Source organism: Colossoma macropomum, unplaced genomic scaffold (genome assembly GCF_904425465.1).
Source record: "Colossoma macropomum unplaced genomic scaffold, Colossoma_macropomum, whole genome shotgun sequence".
NCBI lineage: Eukaryota > Metazoa > Chordata > Actinopteri > Characiformes > Serrasalmidae > Colossoma > Colossoma macropomum.
The window spans coordinates 1,110,001-1,130,841 of NW_023494801.1; the positions used below are offsets into that span (position 1 = coordinate 1,110,001).

At 42.4% G+C, this 20,841-nt stretch overlaps 1 protein-coding gene across 1 annotated transcript in view; it reads right to left on the minus strand.

The window, feature by feature from the left end:
* xylt1 (xylosyltransferase I) overlaps positions 1 to 20,841 on the minus strand; it is a 106,271-nt gene that overhangs the window by 39,213 nt on the left and 46,217 nt on the right. Inside the window, exons 2-4 of the mRNA XM_036590495.1 lie at positions 12,740 to 13,241; positions 6,226 to 6,398; positions 2,016 to 2,218 (exon numbers count right to left, since the gene is read on the minus strand). Of these exons, the coding sequence (XP_036446388.1) occupies positions 2,016 to 2,218; positions 6,226 to 6,398; positions 12,740 to 13,241 (878 nt within the window). The remainder of the gene's footprint in view (positions 1 to 2,015; positions 2,219 to 6,225; positions 6,399 to 12,739; positions 13,242 to 20,841) is intronic.

Genomic DNA, 20,841 nt, shown 5'->3' on the forward strand with positions numbered 1-20,841 from the left:
CAGAGGTGACAGCCAATCAGCAGCGACGTGTATATAAACCCTGCCGTGGATTCTAATAAAGTCCTCTATAAGGTATATAGGTTTATTTCATCTATCTGCACATTTGGACACCTTACTGTACATATTGCACTTTCTGCACACCTTACTGCACATCTGGCACATCTGGACACTCCACACCTGGACACTTTAGACACTTTATTTCAGTACCAATATCTGCACATATTTATTCAGTATTGTCATTATCTGCTGTTACCTGAGCCTCCTTGTACAGTCATTACTGCACTGCCTTTATCTCAGGATGGATCTTATTGCATATTTTTTGTATATTTTTAGTTATATATTTGCCTGTAGATGTTTTTTTGTATATATTATCATCTTTTTATATTGTATCACTCTTATTATTATTACTGTCCTATGTTGCGTGACTCATACTTGCTGCTATATGTCCTTTGGGATCAATAAAGTATGTATGTATGTATCTATCTATCTCTTAAAGACAGCAGCAGATGTATTTTGAAGTAATAAACACATTTTTAAACCCATTTCACTTCAGATTCTTTAAAAACAGTGACAAGAATGGCGTTCTCAGCCGCCATAGTCGCAACACTTGCGTGAGTATTCAACGCAGCACCGTTTCCGTTTAAATAAACGTTCTGCTGCATTTTGTCGGCTGAACGCAGCCCTGGGCTCTGCTGTGATCTGTGTCTGTAAGTTAAAACACTGTTTCAGCCTGTAATCCTTCAGCGGTTCTATGGAGCGTCACACCTGCCGACACAAGATCAAACACCGTCACTCGCAGCTGCACTCAATTACCCAGAATCCCTGCCAAACCAAGAGGAGACGTCGCTCGGAACTAATCTCCCACAATGCCCTGCGGTTAAAGGACGGCGGTTGGCGGTAAGTTTGACTGTTCCACTCGGGGATCGATGAAGAGGCAGAATCTCCACAGGAACCACCAGCAAAACACCAAATACGTTAACTGTGCTCCTGGAATGGGCCGCTGGTAGGGACAGGCATCCGGATTATTTTGATATCTGAGTGTCTGTAAGAGTTACATTTGATCAACTAACTGTAGAGAAGGAAAAAGAATAGAAAAAAAGGCCAAAGTTGAAATTTTTGTAGGGCCATAGTTTCAGTTTTTAGGTTATAGAGGCCACAAAGCACAGGAGCACATAGAGGAATACCTGCTTTATCATTATTACCCAAAAACAGACGAGAGAAAGCAGCAGGCTTTTGTGTTGGGTGAGTAACAGAGGCTGCCTGTACATTATATATATAAATCTTCCTGTATGGAAGAGTAATAGATGCCCAAAGTCGTTAGCAGGACTGTCCACTATGACCAAAAATCTCAATATTTTTTCCATATCACTCATTTTCAATAATTATTAAATCTTCTGAGTTTTATATGAAATGTTTATGATGGTAAAATAGTAAAAAATCTGAAATAATACGTTTTCTTTGGGGACTATTTTGCCTCACAGCGCCCTGAATATATCCCTCCACCATGAATGTCTCTTAAACAATATGTTTTAGTCCAAAATCCTCTCAAAGCTATCATAAAACAGTGTCTCAGTCATCAGGCAGTGAATTCATAACCATTTCATGTAGGAACTTTCTGTGAGGGAGCTTTTAGAGGTGGACGTCTGGTTCCTATCACCACCACTGTGAACAGTTCTGACTCTGTAAGTTTATCTAGAACGGAGCGTTTCACACCAAACCACTCTGAACCGCTCTGTTTACATCACACATGAAATTATGCAGAAATTTGGAAAAATGGGTGAAACTTTGTTGATTACAATTGGATTTAAGTTTGGGGTTGAGGTTAATATTCAGTTTACTAGATTTAGTTGATTTAGTTCAAGGTATCTACAAAGCATCTACAGTGGACCTTCAAAATGAAGAGATTATTAATACACATAATAATATCCGTGCCATCCGCTCAACGCCATAGCGACCCACAGCCCATTTCACCACCGCACACCAGCCGCTGCTCGCGTTAACTCCAGCCAGCTCACCTGATGGGGTAGTCTGCAGCGCTCAGGTTGATGAAGAAGTCCCAGGGCCACTCGGTCATGGCCAGCAGGTCCCTCATGCTCTGCAGGTACATACTCAGCAGGCTGGCGCCACCCCAGATGGTGGACATGCGCCAGGGAGTGATCCGCACGTTCGGGTACTGGTTGGCCAGCGCCAACATCTGCCTGTGGAGGTAATTCGACCGCTGTGGAAAGACAAAAAGAGGCTTACTTTAGGACACTGACCACATGATCAGAAATCAGGTCACACTGATCAGCAGGGGTTTTCATTTTCAATCAGAAGTTTGAACACTTCAGTCAGATTCCTCACTGTTGTTGATTTTCTAAGTGATAATAAGTGAACTCACATAAATAAGGCACTGTCTGCAAATTTTAGTGCATGATTTTTATTTATTTGCCAAGTTTAACACGTTGGGAAAAAATAAGACATAATATATAAAATGTGCCATAACTTTTGCACAGCCCACATTTTCTGATAGATTTTTTCCCCCAATATGTTAAATTCAGCCAATGAACGGTATTTGTACATTAAAATGTGCAGAAGTGTGTTTACTGCATGGCTTTCTGAGGCAGCCAATCAGAACAGAGCTTGTTTACATACACCAGTCTTAAAGGCACAGTAACAAAAACAGCCTGTTTAATTCTAATGTATAAACGGTCACATAAAAATTGATTATGACCATTTCTAGTACATAAACCACACAGTTTCTTTTGGTGGGGGCTGTATTATTACAAAATTGTCTAATAACACCTTACAAATTAAAATACTAACTTTAATTTAAATGCCCATACTTAGTTTCATCTGGGGTAAGAGGTAAAGTGTGTAAAGTTCAACTTTGGGTGAACTATCCCTTTACAGAGGAATTTTGCCAATTTTCTAAATTTGAATAAACAGCATGAATAAACGGTTGATATTTAATCAGAGGGGTTCAGAGCGGGTTAGAGTGGTTCAGAGTGGTTTGGTGTGAAACGCCCTGTTCTAGATAAACTTAGCGAGTCAGAACTGTTCACAGTGGTGGTGATAGGAACCAGACGTCCACCTCTAAAAGCTCCCTCACAGAAAGTTACTACATGAAATGGTTATGAATTCACTGCCTGATGACTGAGACACTGTTTTATGATTTTATGGTTTTGAGAAGATTTTAGACTAAAACATATTTTTAAGAGCCGTTCATGGTGGAGGGATACATGCAGGGAGCTGTGAGGCAAAATAGTCCCCACAGAAAACTTTTTTTGTTCAGATTTACCACTATTTCACCATCATCACCATACAGATAAAAGCTCCCCAATTTCACACCAAACCACTCTGAATGACTCTGTTTGCTTCTCAAGCACTGAATTATGCAGAATTTTTAAAAAAATTGGTGGAACTGCCCTTTAACTCATGCATGTTATTACTGATGAGACACTCCTGGTCTAAAGAACAACATCTGGCTGGTTTTTACATGTCGGCGCATTTTTTTTTGCTCTTTTCTCTGCGCCCCTCTCTCCTCCTCTTTAGATGGCTTTGATCCGCTCGTGCGCTCCCTCCATGTTCCTCCCACGTTTTTAACGGCTCATGAAAGCGGCGCAGGAAGAGAGGAGCTGGAGAGATAGAGAGGCAGAGACTCCGGCTGATTGACTGATTGAAAGGCAGTCATTTCATCACATCCTTTAGGGATTAGAAGACGGCGGGTTTAAACCCCCCCACCAACTCATTCCTGCCATAACCTGAAGTAGTTCATCAAGTGTATGCTAGGCTGTGTAATTAAGGCGGGGTGGGGGGGATGTAGGGGGTGTGTAGAGGGGTGCACCACGTCTGTGCTGCGCTACATGTCTGAATAAACAGGCTTTCATGTTCCCACTCCGTCGCTCGCTGTGTGTGCGGAGGGAGAAAAAATGGTAACTAAGCCACTGAAGTGCTGCTCTGTAATAATCCCCCATCAGCCTTTTCAAACAGCTTATTGAATGAGGAGCGCCGCTCGGAAACCTGCTGTTTATCTAGCAGCCTCCTCTCTCTCCTCCCCTCATCCCCCTCTCCTCTCCTCCCTCCAGGTAGCTCCTGTGTTAGAGGATGTGCGCCGCAGGAGAGGAACACAAGCCAAACTGGAAATCTCTCCCTCATTTCCTCTGTCAATATCAGACATTATAAAGGGGAACTCCACCAATTTCCCAAAATTTCTGCACAATTCAACAGGTAAGACGCGAACAGCGTCATTCAGAGTGGTTTGGTGTCAACTTACCAGGTCAGAGCTGTTCACAGTGGTGGTGATAGGAACCAGACGTCCACCTCTAAAAGCTCCCTCACAGAAAGTTACTACATGAAATGGTTATGAATTCACTGCCTGATGACTGAGACACTGTTTTATGATTTTATGGTTTTGAGAAGATTTTAGACTAAAACATATTTTTAAGAGCCGTTCATGGTGGAGGGATACATGCAGGGAGCTGTGAGGCAAAATAGTCCCCACAGAAAACTTTTTTTGTTCAGATTTACCACTATTTCACCATCATCACCATACAGATAAAAGCTCCCCAATTTCACACCAAACCACTCTGAATGACTCTGTTTGCTTCTCAAGCACTGAATTATGCAGAATTTTTAAAAAAATTGGTGGAACTGCCCTTTAACTCATGCATGTTATTACTGATGAGACACTCCTGGTCTAAAGAACAACATCTGGCTGGTTTTTACATGTCGGCGCATTTTTTTTTGCTCTTTTCTCTGCGCCCCTCTCTCCTCCTCTTTAGATGGCTTTGATCCGCTCGTGCGCTCCCTCCATGTTCCTCCCACGTTTTTAACGGCTCATGAAAGCGGCGCAGGAAGAGAGGAGCTGGAGAGATAGAGAGGCAGAGACTCCGGCTGATTGACTGATTGAAAGGCAGTCATTTCATCACATCCTTTAGGGATTAGAAGACGGCGGGTTTAAACCCCCCCACCAACTCATTCCTGCCATAACCTGAAGTAGTTCATCAAGTGTATGCTAGGCTGTGTAATTAAGGCGGGGTGGGGGGGATGTAGGGGGTGTGTAGAGGGGTGCACCACGTCTGTGCTGCGCTACATGTCTGAATAAACAGGCTTTCATGTTCCCACTCCGTCGCTCGCTGTGTGTGCGGAGGGAGAAAAAATGGTAACTAAGCCACTGAAGTGCTGCTCTGTAATAATCCCCCATCAGCCTTTTCAAACAGCTTATTGAATGAGGAGCGCCGCTCGGAAACCTGCTGTTTATCTAGCAGCCTCCTCTCTCTCCTCCCCTCATCCCCCTCTCCTCTCCTCCCTCCAGGTAGCTCCTGTGTTAGAGGATGTGCGCCGCAGGAGAGGAACACAAGCCAAACTGGAAATCTCTCCCTCATTTCCTCTGTCAATATCAGACATTATAAAGGGGAACTCCACCAATTTCCCAAAATTTCTGCACAATTCAACAGGTAAGACGCGAACAGCGTCATTCAGAGTGGTTTGGTGTCAACTTACCAGGTCAGAACTGTTCACAGTGGTGGTGATAGGAACCAGACGTCCACCTCTAAAAGCTCCCTCACAGAAAGTTCCTACATGAAATGGTTATGAATTCACTGCCTGATGACTGAGACACTTTTATGAAACAGACCCCAAAGAAAACTTTTATTTTTCCATATTTTCCACTATTTTCCATCATCAACATTCCATATAAACTCAGAAGACTCGTGTAGGTTCACTGGTGGTTTTGGATAGTAAATAAACTGTCTATATTTGTGTTGTAGTCATGGCGACCCCTGGTTCCTATCACCACCACTGTAAAGACATCTGAACCATTTCACACCAAACCACTCTGAATCTCTCTGTTTACATCTCACATTCTGAATTCTGGAGAAATTTTGAAAAATCGGTGGAATTCCCCTTTAACACATGCACTCACAAATTACATACTAGCTCTGACAGATAATCTAAATAGAAGAAATTAATGATTAAATGGCTCACGGACAATTAATATTGCTCTCTTAGAGACATTTGAGTAGCATCATTCTGATTAACCCCAATGCGTTATATTACTAAATTACAGAAAAAGTAATTACGATAGGTATTACAGTAATTACTTTAGCATTTCCCATCGTTTCCCACACTGCTAGTCACTTCTTATGTAATAACTAGATACATTAGTAATTGGAGAGCTAATGCACTGTGCAATCTTTGTGCACGTTTGTTTTTGGTGAAAATAAAGAGCTGAAGTACGCGTACCTGATCCACATGGATGTAGTAGAAGTGAGACGTGTGGTAAATGGCCTTGAAGAGGCGCTGCACCTGGCGGGCCGCTCGGCCGTGGACCACCAGCATGAAGGCGATCCGCACAGGCACCGCCGGCACCGTCTCCATGGAGTCCTCCTCCCAGTGCACGTTCATACTCGCCTTCCCTGCACACGCATACAGCGGTATACTGTTACTGAGGTCCAGGGAAACTCCCACTGCCAGCAAGAGTCTGTTTAGCAAATAAATAGGCTCACAAAATCCATAAAACACACAGACAAATATTTACTTTTCTTCACTGGCGCAGGAACTGGAAATGATCATTATAGCTAATTCAGGTCAAAGAGTTTCAATGTGTGCTTTTAACTATAGTTTGGAGAAGAAAACTGTTAAATCATTACTCTTCATACCAAGGATTCAGGACTTCAGGAACAAAATAAGCAAAAAAAGTTTCTAAAGTTTGCAAGTTCTTCAGAATAAAAAGAACGGTGATTTTAGTGTGGGTGTTTTAGCCCACGCACTAACTTTGAACCAGTTCAGTATGATCCCTATACACGCTGATATATATTGAAACCTACACCGATCAGGCATAACATTATGACCACCTCCTTGTTTCTGCGCTCATTGTCCATTTTATCAGCTCCACTTACTCTATAGGTGCACTTTGTAGTTCTACAGTTACAGACTGTAGTCCATCTGTTTCTCTGATACTTTGTTAGCCCCCTTTTACCCTGTTCTTTAGTGGTCAGGACCCCTATGGACCCTCACAGAGCAGGTCACTGCTGGACTGAGAATAGTCCACCAACCGAAAATATCCAGCCAACAGCATCCTGTGGGCAGCGTCCTGTGACCACTGATGAAGGACTAGAGGATGACCAACACAAACTGTGCAGCAGCAGTCTCTGACTTTACATCTACAAGGTGGACTGACAAGGTAGGAGCGTCTAATAGAGTGGACAGTGAGAGGCACTGCTGTGTCTGATCCACTCGTACCAGCACAACACACACTAACACACCACCACCAGTCAGTGTTAGTGCAGTGCTGAGAATGACCCATCACCCAAATAGTACCTGCTCTGTGAGGGTCCATGGGGGTCCTGACCACTGAAGAACAGGGTAAAAGGGGGCTCACAAAGTATGCAGAGAAACAGATGGACTACAGTCTGTAACTGTAGAACTACAAAGTGCACCTATATAGTAAGTGGAGCTGATAAAATGGACAATGGGTCATAATGTTATGCCTGATCAGTGTATATCCTGATAATTTCAAAATAAAGGTGTCCCCAAACTTCTGAAGCGCAGTGCCTATGTACAGATGTACAGGCGAGGGTGGATGAAGCACCATTAACAGACTCTGGCTCGTAAGATCAGCCAGGCTAACGCTGAACCTTCCGGACCTTTCGGCACAAAGACGCATTAGAGAGGCTCCACTGACCCCATCAGAGACGCGCACCAGCAGGGGTGACCGCAGGGCCGGCCGTGCCCTCCTCTGCCTGCTGCGGGACACAGAGGGAGACGAACTGGAGCACAGTACAGTGAACAGAACAGCAAATCTCACAGCTTAGAGAAACATTAGACGCGCTATTACTGTCTTGGCACCCGCGGCCACATAACCAGAGCGCAGCATCACCTACTGGACCTGAAGAGTTTCACTGGATCCATCTCAGTGGCGGCCGGTCATCAGACACCATCACTTATCCTCCAGTCATACCGACACAAATAGCCTATAGCGGACCACAAGGGCCGGGCCGAGGGGCAGCGCAGCGCTCTAAAAATGCCCTGTCCGGTAAACATACGCACACACGGGCTGCTGACAGCACGTCTACCCTCTCAGCACATGGCAACAGCATCACTGACCACAGAAAACCACACGGTTTAAAAATGACAACTGAACTTTATACTGTGTGAACATTTAATGAAGAATGGAACATAAAAAAATAGAATTAAAAAAATAATCTTTTCAGATGTACAAACAGTGATGCCTGGTTCAGTGACTAAAATTAAACTTGGGTGATTTGATTTTAACTCGATTTTTCAGTAAACTTTTCTAGTTTAAGTGACCTCAACACAGTAAGATTTGGAGATAAATAATTATATAAATAAATCTCAACCTTTCTTTTCATAACCTCTTCACTGTTCTCATATATACAACATATATATTTTACAAAATATAGTAAAATATATATATATATATATATAGTACTATACAGAACCTTTTTTCATTTAGCTCGCTTCCTGAAAGTTTAAAAGTAAAGCAAACAATTCAGCTAATAAAAAAAATGCTAATGAGAATTAGGATTAAAAACGCAAAAAAAAACACTTTAAAATTGAAAAATAAGAAAAAAATGTAATATATATTTTTAAAGAATAACAACTTTCTGTTGTCCCAAAACAGAGCTTCATCACATCTATTATATGACATGAGTATTGTTTAACTGAGTTATGTTTATGACACAAACATTTATGGACATATTTTGAGCTTGTTTCATGAGAATGACAAAGTTGTTAAACTAGAGATGATAAGAAGGCCTCGTTGGGTTACACGGCAACAAGGTTCATTTTAAGCAAAGATCACAACATTTTTCCCTATTTATTCTTTTACACCTTTTAAAAACAGCATGTGCATTAACTCTTTTTCACAGAAGCTACGGAATGTCAGAATAATGTAAGAATGTAAGAAGAAAACTGGATTTCCATTTTTGTAGGTGATCGAGCAAATCAACAAATATAAAAGTGTTTTTCTAGTACAGGATTGTTTGCTATTAAGAAGCTGAAGTTGCCTGTTTTATCTCAGCTTTCACTCCTCATTGCTCACTAGCAGCTCAATACAGAGTCACAACATTCCACACACAGAGAGAGACAACAGAGTCCAACTTCATCTGATAACAGAGTTATGGGGAAAGTACTTCATTTGACCATATTAATACAACTGAGTTGATTCCGTTCTGCCTGCAGACTGGCCACTAGAGGGCACTGCATAAAGAGCATAACATTAGCAGATTAACAGAACATTAATTTCAGCTAGAGCTACGGCAGTAAGCGCTACTGAAAAATATCAATATTTTTATTTTTTAAAACCTGAGCTACATATTCAATATATATCAAACAGGCGACTGAGGCCTTTTTGGGCTGGACAATATGACAATATATATCGTTATCATGATAAATTATTTTACAATACAATATGCTTTTCTGAACATATCGTGTATATCGTCAGTGCTTGTAGAGACTGACCAACTGCATGTTTCATTACAAAAAAAGCTAAATTAGCGCAGTTTAACTTGATTTAGATCAAAATAAGAATAAAAAACCACTATATTTACAGGTTCTGATAGCAGTTTTTAAAATGTAGCACTGCTGGCTCTTTTCTGTTCCAACCGATCAGATGTCTGAAAAAAGAAATATCGTGACATACTGCGTATCGTATATTTAGGAAAGAAAACCTTTCAAGCGTTTTTTTAAGTCCAGTTAACAGATGTTAAATCAGTGATGATCTGGTGCTTCTAAAGATGGCCACGTCGGGTTCCAGGGCGAGCGGGTTAAATTTAAGGGCCTGGTATAGAGTTACGCTCTGGCGCGAGGCCATGCGGTGGATGTAGGCTGATGAGATGGCCCGTGGAGGAGTAATGACTATAATCTGAGCCTGAAGCGTGTCCTTACTGTCCCGGCCTCCACTGCCCTGCCCCGGGCCACAGCCGGCAGCTTCAGGGGGCTACAGGCTGACCGTATGGAGGGCTAAAACTGCGCTCAAGGGCTGAAAAGGTCTGGTGGCTCCTCTAATCAAGTCCTAGAGGTTTTAACCCTCTGTGTTTAAGACGAGGACGGACCTGCCCCACTTCAAACTGCGCCAACGCCCGCTCGGTCTGCAGCGGCCCTCTCATTACCGCTCGGTTAGTGTCGTCCTCCGCCCGCAAAGAACAAAGACCACCTAATGCAGTCCAACCTGTTTGCGTAGTCTGTCTGATCTATAGATCTCACAGGCAGAGCTCACACTGGCCAGGCAGTCTGGTAACCTCTGATAACACAAACCAAAAGCATGTCGTAATTTTATATTATTTCTCACTGAATCCTGTTCAAAGTGCAGATTCTAAACTTCATATCCATATCTAATCGGTGTTTGTAAGTAGATGAGGAGACACATTATTATGATCTAAAGAAAGAATCTTAGCTAGTCACAAACAGGTTACAGAGGAAGCCAGTCCTGAGCTCAGATACTGCTAGAAAGTCCATGCGCAGAAACAGCAGAAGCAGAAAGTCCTGTAGCCAGTCAGCAGCCTGTCCATGATGTCCACCCTCACACGCATATACACACACACACACACACACACACACACACACACTAACAGCAGGCCATGTAGGAGCAGAACAGAGTGAAGGACACAGCACCTCCACACTTTTACCCCCCGCGGGTTCAGCCAACACCACATGTGTAATATAAACGTGTGGGGGGTGAACAGAGTGAAGACACTGAAAATGGGTTATTTTATATGTTCTTCACAGAAAATGATCAAAGACCAAGAATCTGAGGGTGAAATAATAATAAATCACATCATTTTTTATTTTGGTAAACGTTGAAAATGGGTCCCACAGACCTGAACACCACACGGGGGTTAAGCATGCAAAGCAAAGCTATACAGAACCACTGTCTTCACTAAAGAACCCTCGAAGAACCTTCTTTTTTAAGAGTGTACGTTTATTTTGGATGAACAGTTTTCATTCATTTTCAGCCTTTTTGGGGTTTTCGGTTTCAGTTTCAGCCCAAGATTTTCATTTCAGTGCAGCAGAGAAAGTATTTCAGGCTAATTCTGCCAGTCTCCTCCAATGAATGGCCTGGTGGACATTTTTGATCCACCCAAGAAGCATCTGTCTTTTTTTGGTGCCCTTCCACAAACGTGTAACTTCCATGTAGGCCGAGGCACTGTGGTGGGAAACCACTGCCTTCAAAGCATCCACCGATTGCCTCATACAGTAATTACATGAAGCACACATATATATGTATATATATATAAATACATGCACTGTACATGTGGCTGGTGAGCTGAACTCAGCAAAATGAGCTGAAATTAGCATCTTCTTGCCCCGCCCCCTCCTCCAACCATCATGTCTCTGAGGCGATGGCCTCGTCAAATCCGTCAGAAGCTACCAAGGCTTCCGGAAAGTTCTGGAGCCCTACGCTGATCCATCACTGCTCTGTTTAAACGCATCCGCCACCCTGATTAGTGCGCAGAACACTAAGCGCTGCGTAATTGCATGAATATGCTTTCTGAAGAGAAAGTGAGGAGGCGAAAAAAGAAAGAAAGAAAGAAAGAAAGAAAGAAAGAAGGCACACAGCGCAGCAATTACAAGCGTCTAACCTCGCGCGGAAATCCAGAATCTCATTTCCAGCCTGTCTCTGATTGTAATTACAAGCGGCGTGTCTGTCTGTTGCCAGCCTTGTAAGTCTTAATGAAGCCCCTCCATAAACCTCCGCTGACAGCACCGCAATTAATCCAGGAAAACCACCATTATCTTTAGTATTATTTATCTTAAACTCAGACCGAGCTCTGATAACATTTTCCTGCTTGACAAAAATAGCTGATGCCTGTAATCAGTCATTATCCCGACGGAGGAGGCGTCTTCGTTTATTTACTTTACTGCAGACAGACACCACCGCTGGCTCTTCTGTGTGTTGGTCACTGGCATTGAACTGGACTTAAAGGAACGGTTCTGCAAAAAATCAAACGTACACAAATATCCGCTCATCCTTAATATAGTTGGTCAGCCAAGATAAGTTTGGCGTCCTAGTTTTCCTTCTTTAGTTTCAGTGCTGGAGCTCCGAAGCTAAGGTAGCTAACAAACAGCAGAAGTCAATAGTCACCCAAATCTTTTCGTCCCCAAAACGTTTTGTGGTGTAGGACACAGTAAGAATCATTGTGAGCCAATTTAGACAACAGATTCCAGCCCCTCCATGTGCTCTCACAGCTATACAGACGCTACAGATTATCGGAGATTCTATCTTCAATGTTCAAACTGAAGATGTAAGTCAGGGGTCCAAGAGATACAGCACCTTTTTGAAAGTGGTTCTATAGAGCACCCAAATGGGTTCTTCTATTATAACAAGCTTGACATCATAACAATAGAAGAACTCTTTTTAGTTCTATAGGAAGCCCTTTTTCAAAAAGGTTCTATCCAGAACCATCTACAGCACATTCTGAAGTACACTTTCATGATGAAAAGAACCATTTAATCATGCAAAGGGTTCTTTGAGTGTTCATGGTTCTATATAGAACCATTTTCTTTACTAAAGAACCCTTGAAGAGCCATCATTTTAAGTGTGTATGTGATGAGATGTGTTATTATTGATTTTACCGAAAACATTGATTATTTGATGCAGCTGTAATTTATAATACACACCCATACTGTAGAGCTGGTGCCCTGCCTAGTTACGGTTGCTAAGTTACAACAGTCCTTAGAAGAGGAGTTATGAGTAAAGGGTCAAGTGGTCTATGCATAGACAGAGGATACTCACCTTCTAGGGGGCAGTAGCGAGTGACCTTTTCGGGCATCAGCTGCTTCTCTTTGTGGCGGCAGTAAACCTCGGCTATCTGCTGCCGGCACTCCTTGGTCTTGGCGCGGGAGAGGGCCGAGATGGCCTCCTTGCCTGTGATCTCGCATTTGGGCGGCTGGTCGTACTTGATGTCGGGGGTGGGGGCGGCTGGCCGTCTGGAATGCTGGACGTGGTGGCGGTGCGGCTGGGCCCGCTGGGGGTGCGGGGTGGAGTGGGAGGAGCCCGGTCGGAGCGCTGTCCGCGTACCGTTGGGGCCACTCTCGCCAGGACCATACCGGACCACCTCGTTGGAGCTTTTGGCCAGGCCTCGCTGGGCGTGGGCCTTTTCTAGCAGCTCCTGCTTGTGTTTGGTGGGTTTGCCGAAATTGCTGTTGTCTATGTTCTCAAAGTCCTTTGGCACCGAGTTCTCGTTGTTGCTGTCCACGCGGACTTTCTCCTTGGGCCGGTGGGAGTAGTAGACATCCTGGGGAACAAAAACAGAAGAGGGGGGATGGTGAGGATGGGCGATATGACATCACAACAATTGAAGACACTTTCATAGTATACATCATGGTGTTTGTGAGGTTGGTGAACCATTTATCTCAGCGTTAAGTGTGATTTCACTTACAAACAAACATAAATACAGAGAAAAGTAACAAGAATTTCTTGTTTTTAGAAAAGGAGCTGATATAAGAACATGTGCAGCTCCAGATTTCTCCTGGGCGCCTCCAGCCATCACATGATTTTCGTTTCATGTTGATTAGCCAAACCAGGTACTGGCTTACAAATACAATTAACACTGGGCTTTCTCAGGGAGAGGTTTGGAAATACATATTAACTCCTTAACACACATAAATCCACTATTTATTCCATTAATATTATTTGTATTAGTGGTTTTTTGAGCACATAAACACTTACTGACCAGACGAACAAATATACTTCTCTCAGGTGTCACTACCTTTTCCATCATAGAAAAGCACTGACCAACAGAATGGGACGCTCTAAAGAAGCCTAAGGTCACATGATCCTAAGGTCACTATTCCAAATGCCAAGCGTGGGTTAGAGGGGTATAAAACCCCCCAGCACTGGGCTGTGGAGCAGAACTGCGTGCTCTGGACAGATGGAGCTCCATCCAATACCTTTGGGATGAGTTGGAGTGACCCAGAATGGACCATTCACCATCAGTACCTGACCTCACTAATGATCAATCAAATCCTCAGAGCAATGTTCAACATATAGTGTAAAGCCTTCCCAGAAGAGTAGAGGCTGTTACAGCAGCAAAGGGGAACAAACTCACTATAAATACTAGAGCTGCAATTCAATAACAGTCCATAAATTTCATTATTAGAAAATTCAAAAATGCTATAAATACAATTATCAGTGTTGTTTTTTCATTACTTTGTAGCATTTCAATAATATTTTTGAAAAAACATAGATATAAACCAGTCAATAAAACATATACAATTGCACAAAAGCAAATAATCAACAATAACAATAAGAAACAATCAATAAAATAATAACTAATCATTTCTATAATAATAATAAGAGGAAGAATTTTAAAAATATATTTTCATTCAGTCTTTAAAATGAAACACATCTTGCTCTTTTCTTATACTTACAGAATATGAAAATATCCAAGATCATATTTGATAGAACATTCAATAATCAAAACATTTACTAGTTGCAGCCCTTGACTGATGAAATCAGATAATTGCATAATGGACTGGCATCCGATCTGACCCTCAGATGCTGCTTGTTGGCTCTCTATAATCAGAGAAGTGCAGATCATAATGATTACATACTCAGAAAAGAGTGTTGAGACATTATTTATTGTGATAATGATAACGTTTCATCGTATCGTCCAGCCCCGAGGGCCGACACCAGGAGAATGTCAGTGCTGCAGTTTATAAGGCTCGACCGCTTTGAGGAACAGCCTAATTACTTAGTTCCAAACCAGCACTATCCTGCTCAATGAGGCGAAGCCTGCAGACCTCTCCGGCCCTTTCAAGCAGAGGCAGAGTCCAGGCCGACGGGCAGCAGACGTACCCAGGCGTGCGCAGCAGGGCTGTGTGGGTGCTGAGTCATTTCATTACAGAAAGCAGAGCACCGCTGCATTACTGCCGGCGTCTCGTGCTGAATTTCAAATCAAACTTCTTCCCGAGACGACCGCAAAGCTTCTGCGGATCCCTTACGAGATCTCGCTTCTACATTTTTCATAAGTGCGCGAGTGAAACTGAGAGACAGGCAGGAAGTTCTGAGCTCTGGGTGAAGCTGTGCGCGCCTGCAGAAAGTACACCGCCGCCGCGGTGCAGGCCTGTGGAGGCAAATGTCGTCAAGTAAGCAAGAGTAGCGGCCGGCGACTTCCGCTTGCTGCACTTGCTACAAGACTTTTTTTAACCCACTGGGGTCTGAGGACTTGTCCTGGATCTGTTCATCTCTTCTTAAACTCTCCTCTAAAGGCTCTTCATATATCATGATCCTCATATGTTTCATATCTAAATGCTCCGTTATCTTCATCACTACTTTCCAAACCTGCTGCAGCAGCTTCAGCAGCTGTAAACTCTCTGTACACCGTTTCACATGAGTCTCCGATGTGGACTGAATGAAGAATGAAGGGTTTCCGGCGTGATGGTCAGTCTTTAGTGATTTCCTGAGTGTCCATTGGTCAGTTTCACACAGAATGTAGACGGACACACCAGTCCACCAGTTCCACACGGTGAGAGGCAGATGACGTGTATCTCAGCCCCTCTTCATAGGCTCATAACTCCGGATGTGAGTCTCGTATGATCTCATGATAAGATGGAATGGAAAGGGCGACTCTACAGATTCAGGAAGTGTCTGAACTGGATTTCTGAGCTGGATCATCACAAAGATACAGACACAGATATGGAGACATCGAGACCCCAGAAGGTTAACCCCTACAAATAAGCTACTGTTGGAGATGAAAGCAGGCTGTCATTTTATATGAATTACTAAAAGCTGTGTGAAAAGTGCCGACTCTAAACTTCTAATCCCATAACTCATTACTGTTTATAAGCAAAAGGTACTTTATTATGACTTGAACTGACCAGATATAAAAACAAGTCAAACGTAGGGGTCAGTGATGTGACAATCACAGCGTATCGTACTGTATCGTATTGAAGTGTATCATATTATTACATATCAATGTAACTATGCAATAATTATGGATATATAGTACAATGTATCATACTGTACTGCAGCACATTATTTTGTACCCTATTATATCACTGTGTGTATAAATAAATAATAATATTAATATATATATATATATATATATATATATATATATATATATATATATTTGAAAAAATTCTCATATTGCGATTTTTCTACTGTGACTGCGATTTAAACTGAGACTATTTTCTATAAAATATGCTTGAGGCTGTTTTTTTGGCTAAGAAAACCAGCAAATCCAGCTCTTCGGGCTGGAATGCTGAATATAGTGCGCTGGGCTGCCAGTTAGTTGTGGTTCTGATGTCACATTTGGTTTCTTCTTATTGGTCTAAAGGCAGTTTATGAGCTCCATGTTATTGGGTTCTATTTCCCCAATTAAAATTTGTTAAGACAGTGCTGTTGATAATGTAAGCTACAATAAAAAAACAGCAACTCTTGTGATGTGAAAATTGCACCTTTTTAAAATTGCAATTTCGAAATAAAAACAAACTTTCAGTTCTAATCAAGGTGCTGTTAGTTTAATCAGTTCGTCTTTCTTTCTCAGACCGAACGACTTATTTCTTGAGTCTGAGTCGAGTCAACATGTGACTTGAGTCTCTCTCTTTCTCTCCTCTCTCTCTGTCTTTCTCTGTATCTATGTCTCTCTCTCTCCTTCTCTCTCTCTGAGACCCCGTTGCTGGTCTGCAGCCTACCAGAGAGCTGATGCAGCTGTTTTAGTAGCTGCTGTCACCATAAACAGGACAAATCTGATTCCAGATCAGTTTTTCAGAAAATGCTGCAGGACAGATCTGCACTACATAACGGCTGGCCGTTTGGACCCGCTGCCCTCCGCCCACTCCCAGTCTACTCCCCATCCCCCGGCGGCCGACGCGCGGGGCCCAGCAGGAGGAAATTACAGGGACCTGGATTAATAGCCTGGGAAACCGCAGGAGGCGAGTTAGGCTGCCGGAGAGAGAGACTATCGATCGATCGCCCGCAAAAATCTGTCATTTCCCAAAGTGCACTGGGAGCACAGCTCTGCACTGCTGAGCACCCTGCCTGGACCGGCCTCTCTCTCTGCCTGTCTCTCTCTCTCTCACTCTGACTGTCTCTCTCTTTGTCTCTCTCTCACTCTCCCTTTCTCGCTCTCCTCTCTTTCTTTCCTCTATCTTTTTTGGTCTCTTTTCTCACTCTTCTTTCTCCTCTTCTCTCTTTTCTTCCCCTTTCCTGCCTCTTTCTTTTGTGTCTCATTCTCTCTTTTCTTTCATCTCTCACACACGCCCTCCCTTTCTGTCTGTTTTGTTTTCTTTCTTTCTTTGCCTCTTTTACTTCTCTTTTTTCTCATTTCTCCTTCTTTCTCTTCACTTTCACTCTCAACTTGTATATATGATCTCACACACATCACATACAGTCTTTCACTCTTTCCGTCTCTCTTCTCTCTTTCTTTTGTAAACTTTTCTCTTTTCTTACTAGCTCTCAGCTTTTGTTTCTTTTTCCTCTCTCTCTCTCTCTCTCTCTCTCTCACTGTGGCTCTGACATCATTCATCACCTGGAGGAAGAGGGTCAGCCACTTGTTTATCAGCTACACTTTATCTGCTCCTCTCGTTCCTCCTCCAGCAGACCACACACACCTTTTACATCCTATCAGAAAATCAGGGCATTATGTATCATATATGATTATATATGTAACTGTCTATATTAAACAGGACCGATTAATATAATTAATTTTGATTAATCTCATTATTTTGTGTAGCACATCATGATTTAATCACATGTGCTTTACTGGCTTGTATTTGACCCTAATATTTTTTTTCCATTTAAAAAGATGTACCAACCAATGAGTGTATATAACACACATATCATATATAAAGTCAAGTAGTATATATAAATATGTATCATTTATACAGTCAATAAGTGTATATATCATATACACCATATGTCAATAAATCTGTGCGTGTATATATATATATATATATATATATATAGTCAGTGGTTCAGCTCCTCCATGATTGCAGCCTTGCCCACTCGTTCAGACAGCTTGTGCGTTTAATCATGGATTCTATCATAGTGACATGCAGCGCTGCAGACTAGGAAAACATGTCAACAATCATGGCAATAATCATTTATCAAATTAATAATAATAGCAGTAATAATACATATAGAGACCATTTCTCTCAGTAAATTGCAGCATATAGAAAGACAGATAGATAGACAGACAGAGAAGAGAACCTACATGTATTTATAACCCTATTTCAACCTTGGGAACCAAAAAGAAAACAGATTCACTCTTTCAGTTTTAAAAAATTAAAGATGGAACTTTTGTAAAATCACTCTACAGGGTGAGGAGTGTTGTTCTGCTGCTGCTGTATGTCGGTCCTGCTCGTCTAGATTTTTTACTACAAGGTCATTTGTCCTGAAAAGTGTACAAAAACAAACACACTGTCACACATTTCAGCCCGGTTCCCACACTGTGTGGATCGATATCAAACAGCCTGTGTAGTCGAGGCCCAGAGGGAGGGCGTGTCTCCTGACCAGCGGCCCACCTGTTCTCTCTCAGACGCTTTCAGCAGCTACAGTCAATGGAACTCGTACGCAATGTTTAAAAATGGATGAATAGAGGGCTGGGTGGGGAGAGAGAGGGAGAGAGGAAGAGAGAGAGAGAGAGAGAGAGAGAGAGAGAGAGAGAGGAACCTGAAACCAGTCAATAACATAACACTCCTTCTCCTGCCTTTTCAATAATTAAGCAGGCGCGTTAGCATTGCATGTGACGAGAGGAGCACAGGAATACGCTCTATTCTCAGCGGATTATGTTCTAGTTTCTCTTCACGGATAAACTCGTAGGATAACATTCATCCTAGAAAATCAACTTTTGACAGATTTATGTCAATAATAACAACATCTGCAGAGACAATCTGTCAGATTTCTGCAATTTCAGCTCATATAGTACCATTTAGAACCTTGTTTTCATCATGACTTTCAACATTTTGAAGATGAGATGATTATAAAACTGTTCAGTTGTTTTAAATCAGTAGTGATGTTTTAAAATCAATTTGAAGAAATTAATATCCAGAATGCCTCATATTTGCAAATGTGTTATAAAATCTTAAAGAAGATAACTCGACATATTGAGAAATAATAAATTACTACAAACAGACAACTACTTTTTATATATAATAGATAATTATATACAATAATACATTATATCAATGTAATGGAATAAAATAATGATCAAAAGAGAGGAATTCCAAACAATAAAACTGGACTTAAATTAACAGGTTTTGGCCTAAAACATACTTTACAGTCTGCTTATTCATGGTGGAGGGACACATGCAGACGAAAAATAGTCCCCAAACTGATTTTCCACTATTTTCCATCATCAACATTCCATATAAACTCAGAAGACTCGTGTAGGTTCACTGGTGGTTCTGGATAGTAAATAAAATGTCTATATTTGTGTTACAGTCATGGCGACCCCTGGTTCCTATCACCACCACTGTAAAGACATCTGAACCATTTCACACCAAACCACTCTGAATCACTCTGTTTACACCTCACACACTTAGTTTTGCAGACAACTGGTGGACAATTTTGGAAAATTGGTGGACGTCTCCTTTCTTAAAGAAGAAATCAGTAGAATCAGTCATTGCTGAGTCACTGAGAAGGTACATTTCAACATTTAAATCTTCCTCAGCTGCATCCGAAAGTCCCGCTAAATCAATACCATCTGCGCTCCAGACGCAGCCGGAGGATCTCCGCAGTGTGAACAGCGGCCCGGAGAGGCCTGTAAAGCCGACAGCTCTGGGCCCTAATGGAAACGACGTTAGCTGACAATTAGCAGAGCCGTAAATAGTTTGGCTTCCCGCGCGTCACGGCGCCGGCACCGCCGCTCGATGTGTATCACCGCAGCTGGACCGAGCTTTTCAACTCGGGCCGCAAATCCCTGCCAGACTGTAAACCTGAGAGCGCAGAGGTCAGACACAAACACAAGCCCACGGGCGGCGCGTGGGCCGACACGGCTACCATCTGGATCAGAAGGTCAATGAACTGCTGCACTTTCGGCCTCTTTCAGCAACACAGACACTGTAAACAGACAGGATGTTATGATGACCGCAGGGCTGTGGGCCACATCACTCTCTGAAAGCAGCTATCAGAGCTTCTCCGGTGAAGCATAGCGGCTAATATAATCACAATCTGGCTGTTTGTTTATTCTGTTTACTCTGTTTGAGTCTGTTTTTCTGAATTTTGACTGCCCACAGGTCAGGGAGAGGACTTGTGGAAAGCTGCTAAGGCTGATCAATGTTAGTGACTCATACTCGTCAACAGTGCAGTGCAATCAGATGATTGACAAGTACGGCTACACGCCCACTGGCGCCTGTTCTTGTCGCTGGAGGGCGTTTCTATGTCATTTCTGTTGTGAAACTGAATGAAGCATCCAGAACGTATAATCTGCGGCTGTACATTTCGGCAATATGATGATATTTTATTGTTATTGTAACAAATTCATAAACAAAGAACACTGAACAGCTGCATGCTTAATTAAAAACATGCATAATTAGTGCACTGATGTGGCACTGCTAGTGTCTCAATATTGTGATATGTAGGGTGTATCGCGATATTTTTGCCGTATCGCCATTTTTGATCAAGTTTAGACCTGACGAGCTCAAAAAGAAATGTTTCACAAATTCATGTTACAGACGTAAATCATATCTTACATTAGCATCTTATCTCGAGTTAAGAAATCCCAAACTACTCAGTCGAGGTTGATAATCAAATGCTATCCCTGATAGTAACAGGATAGTGGGCCGCTGTCGGCCTGCTGATGGCAAAGCTGGTGGTCCACTGGCGTTTTGCTCAGCGTTTTTCAGGTCGTCCACTGGTGTTTTCCAAAATAAAAGTTCCTTTGCATTTAA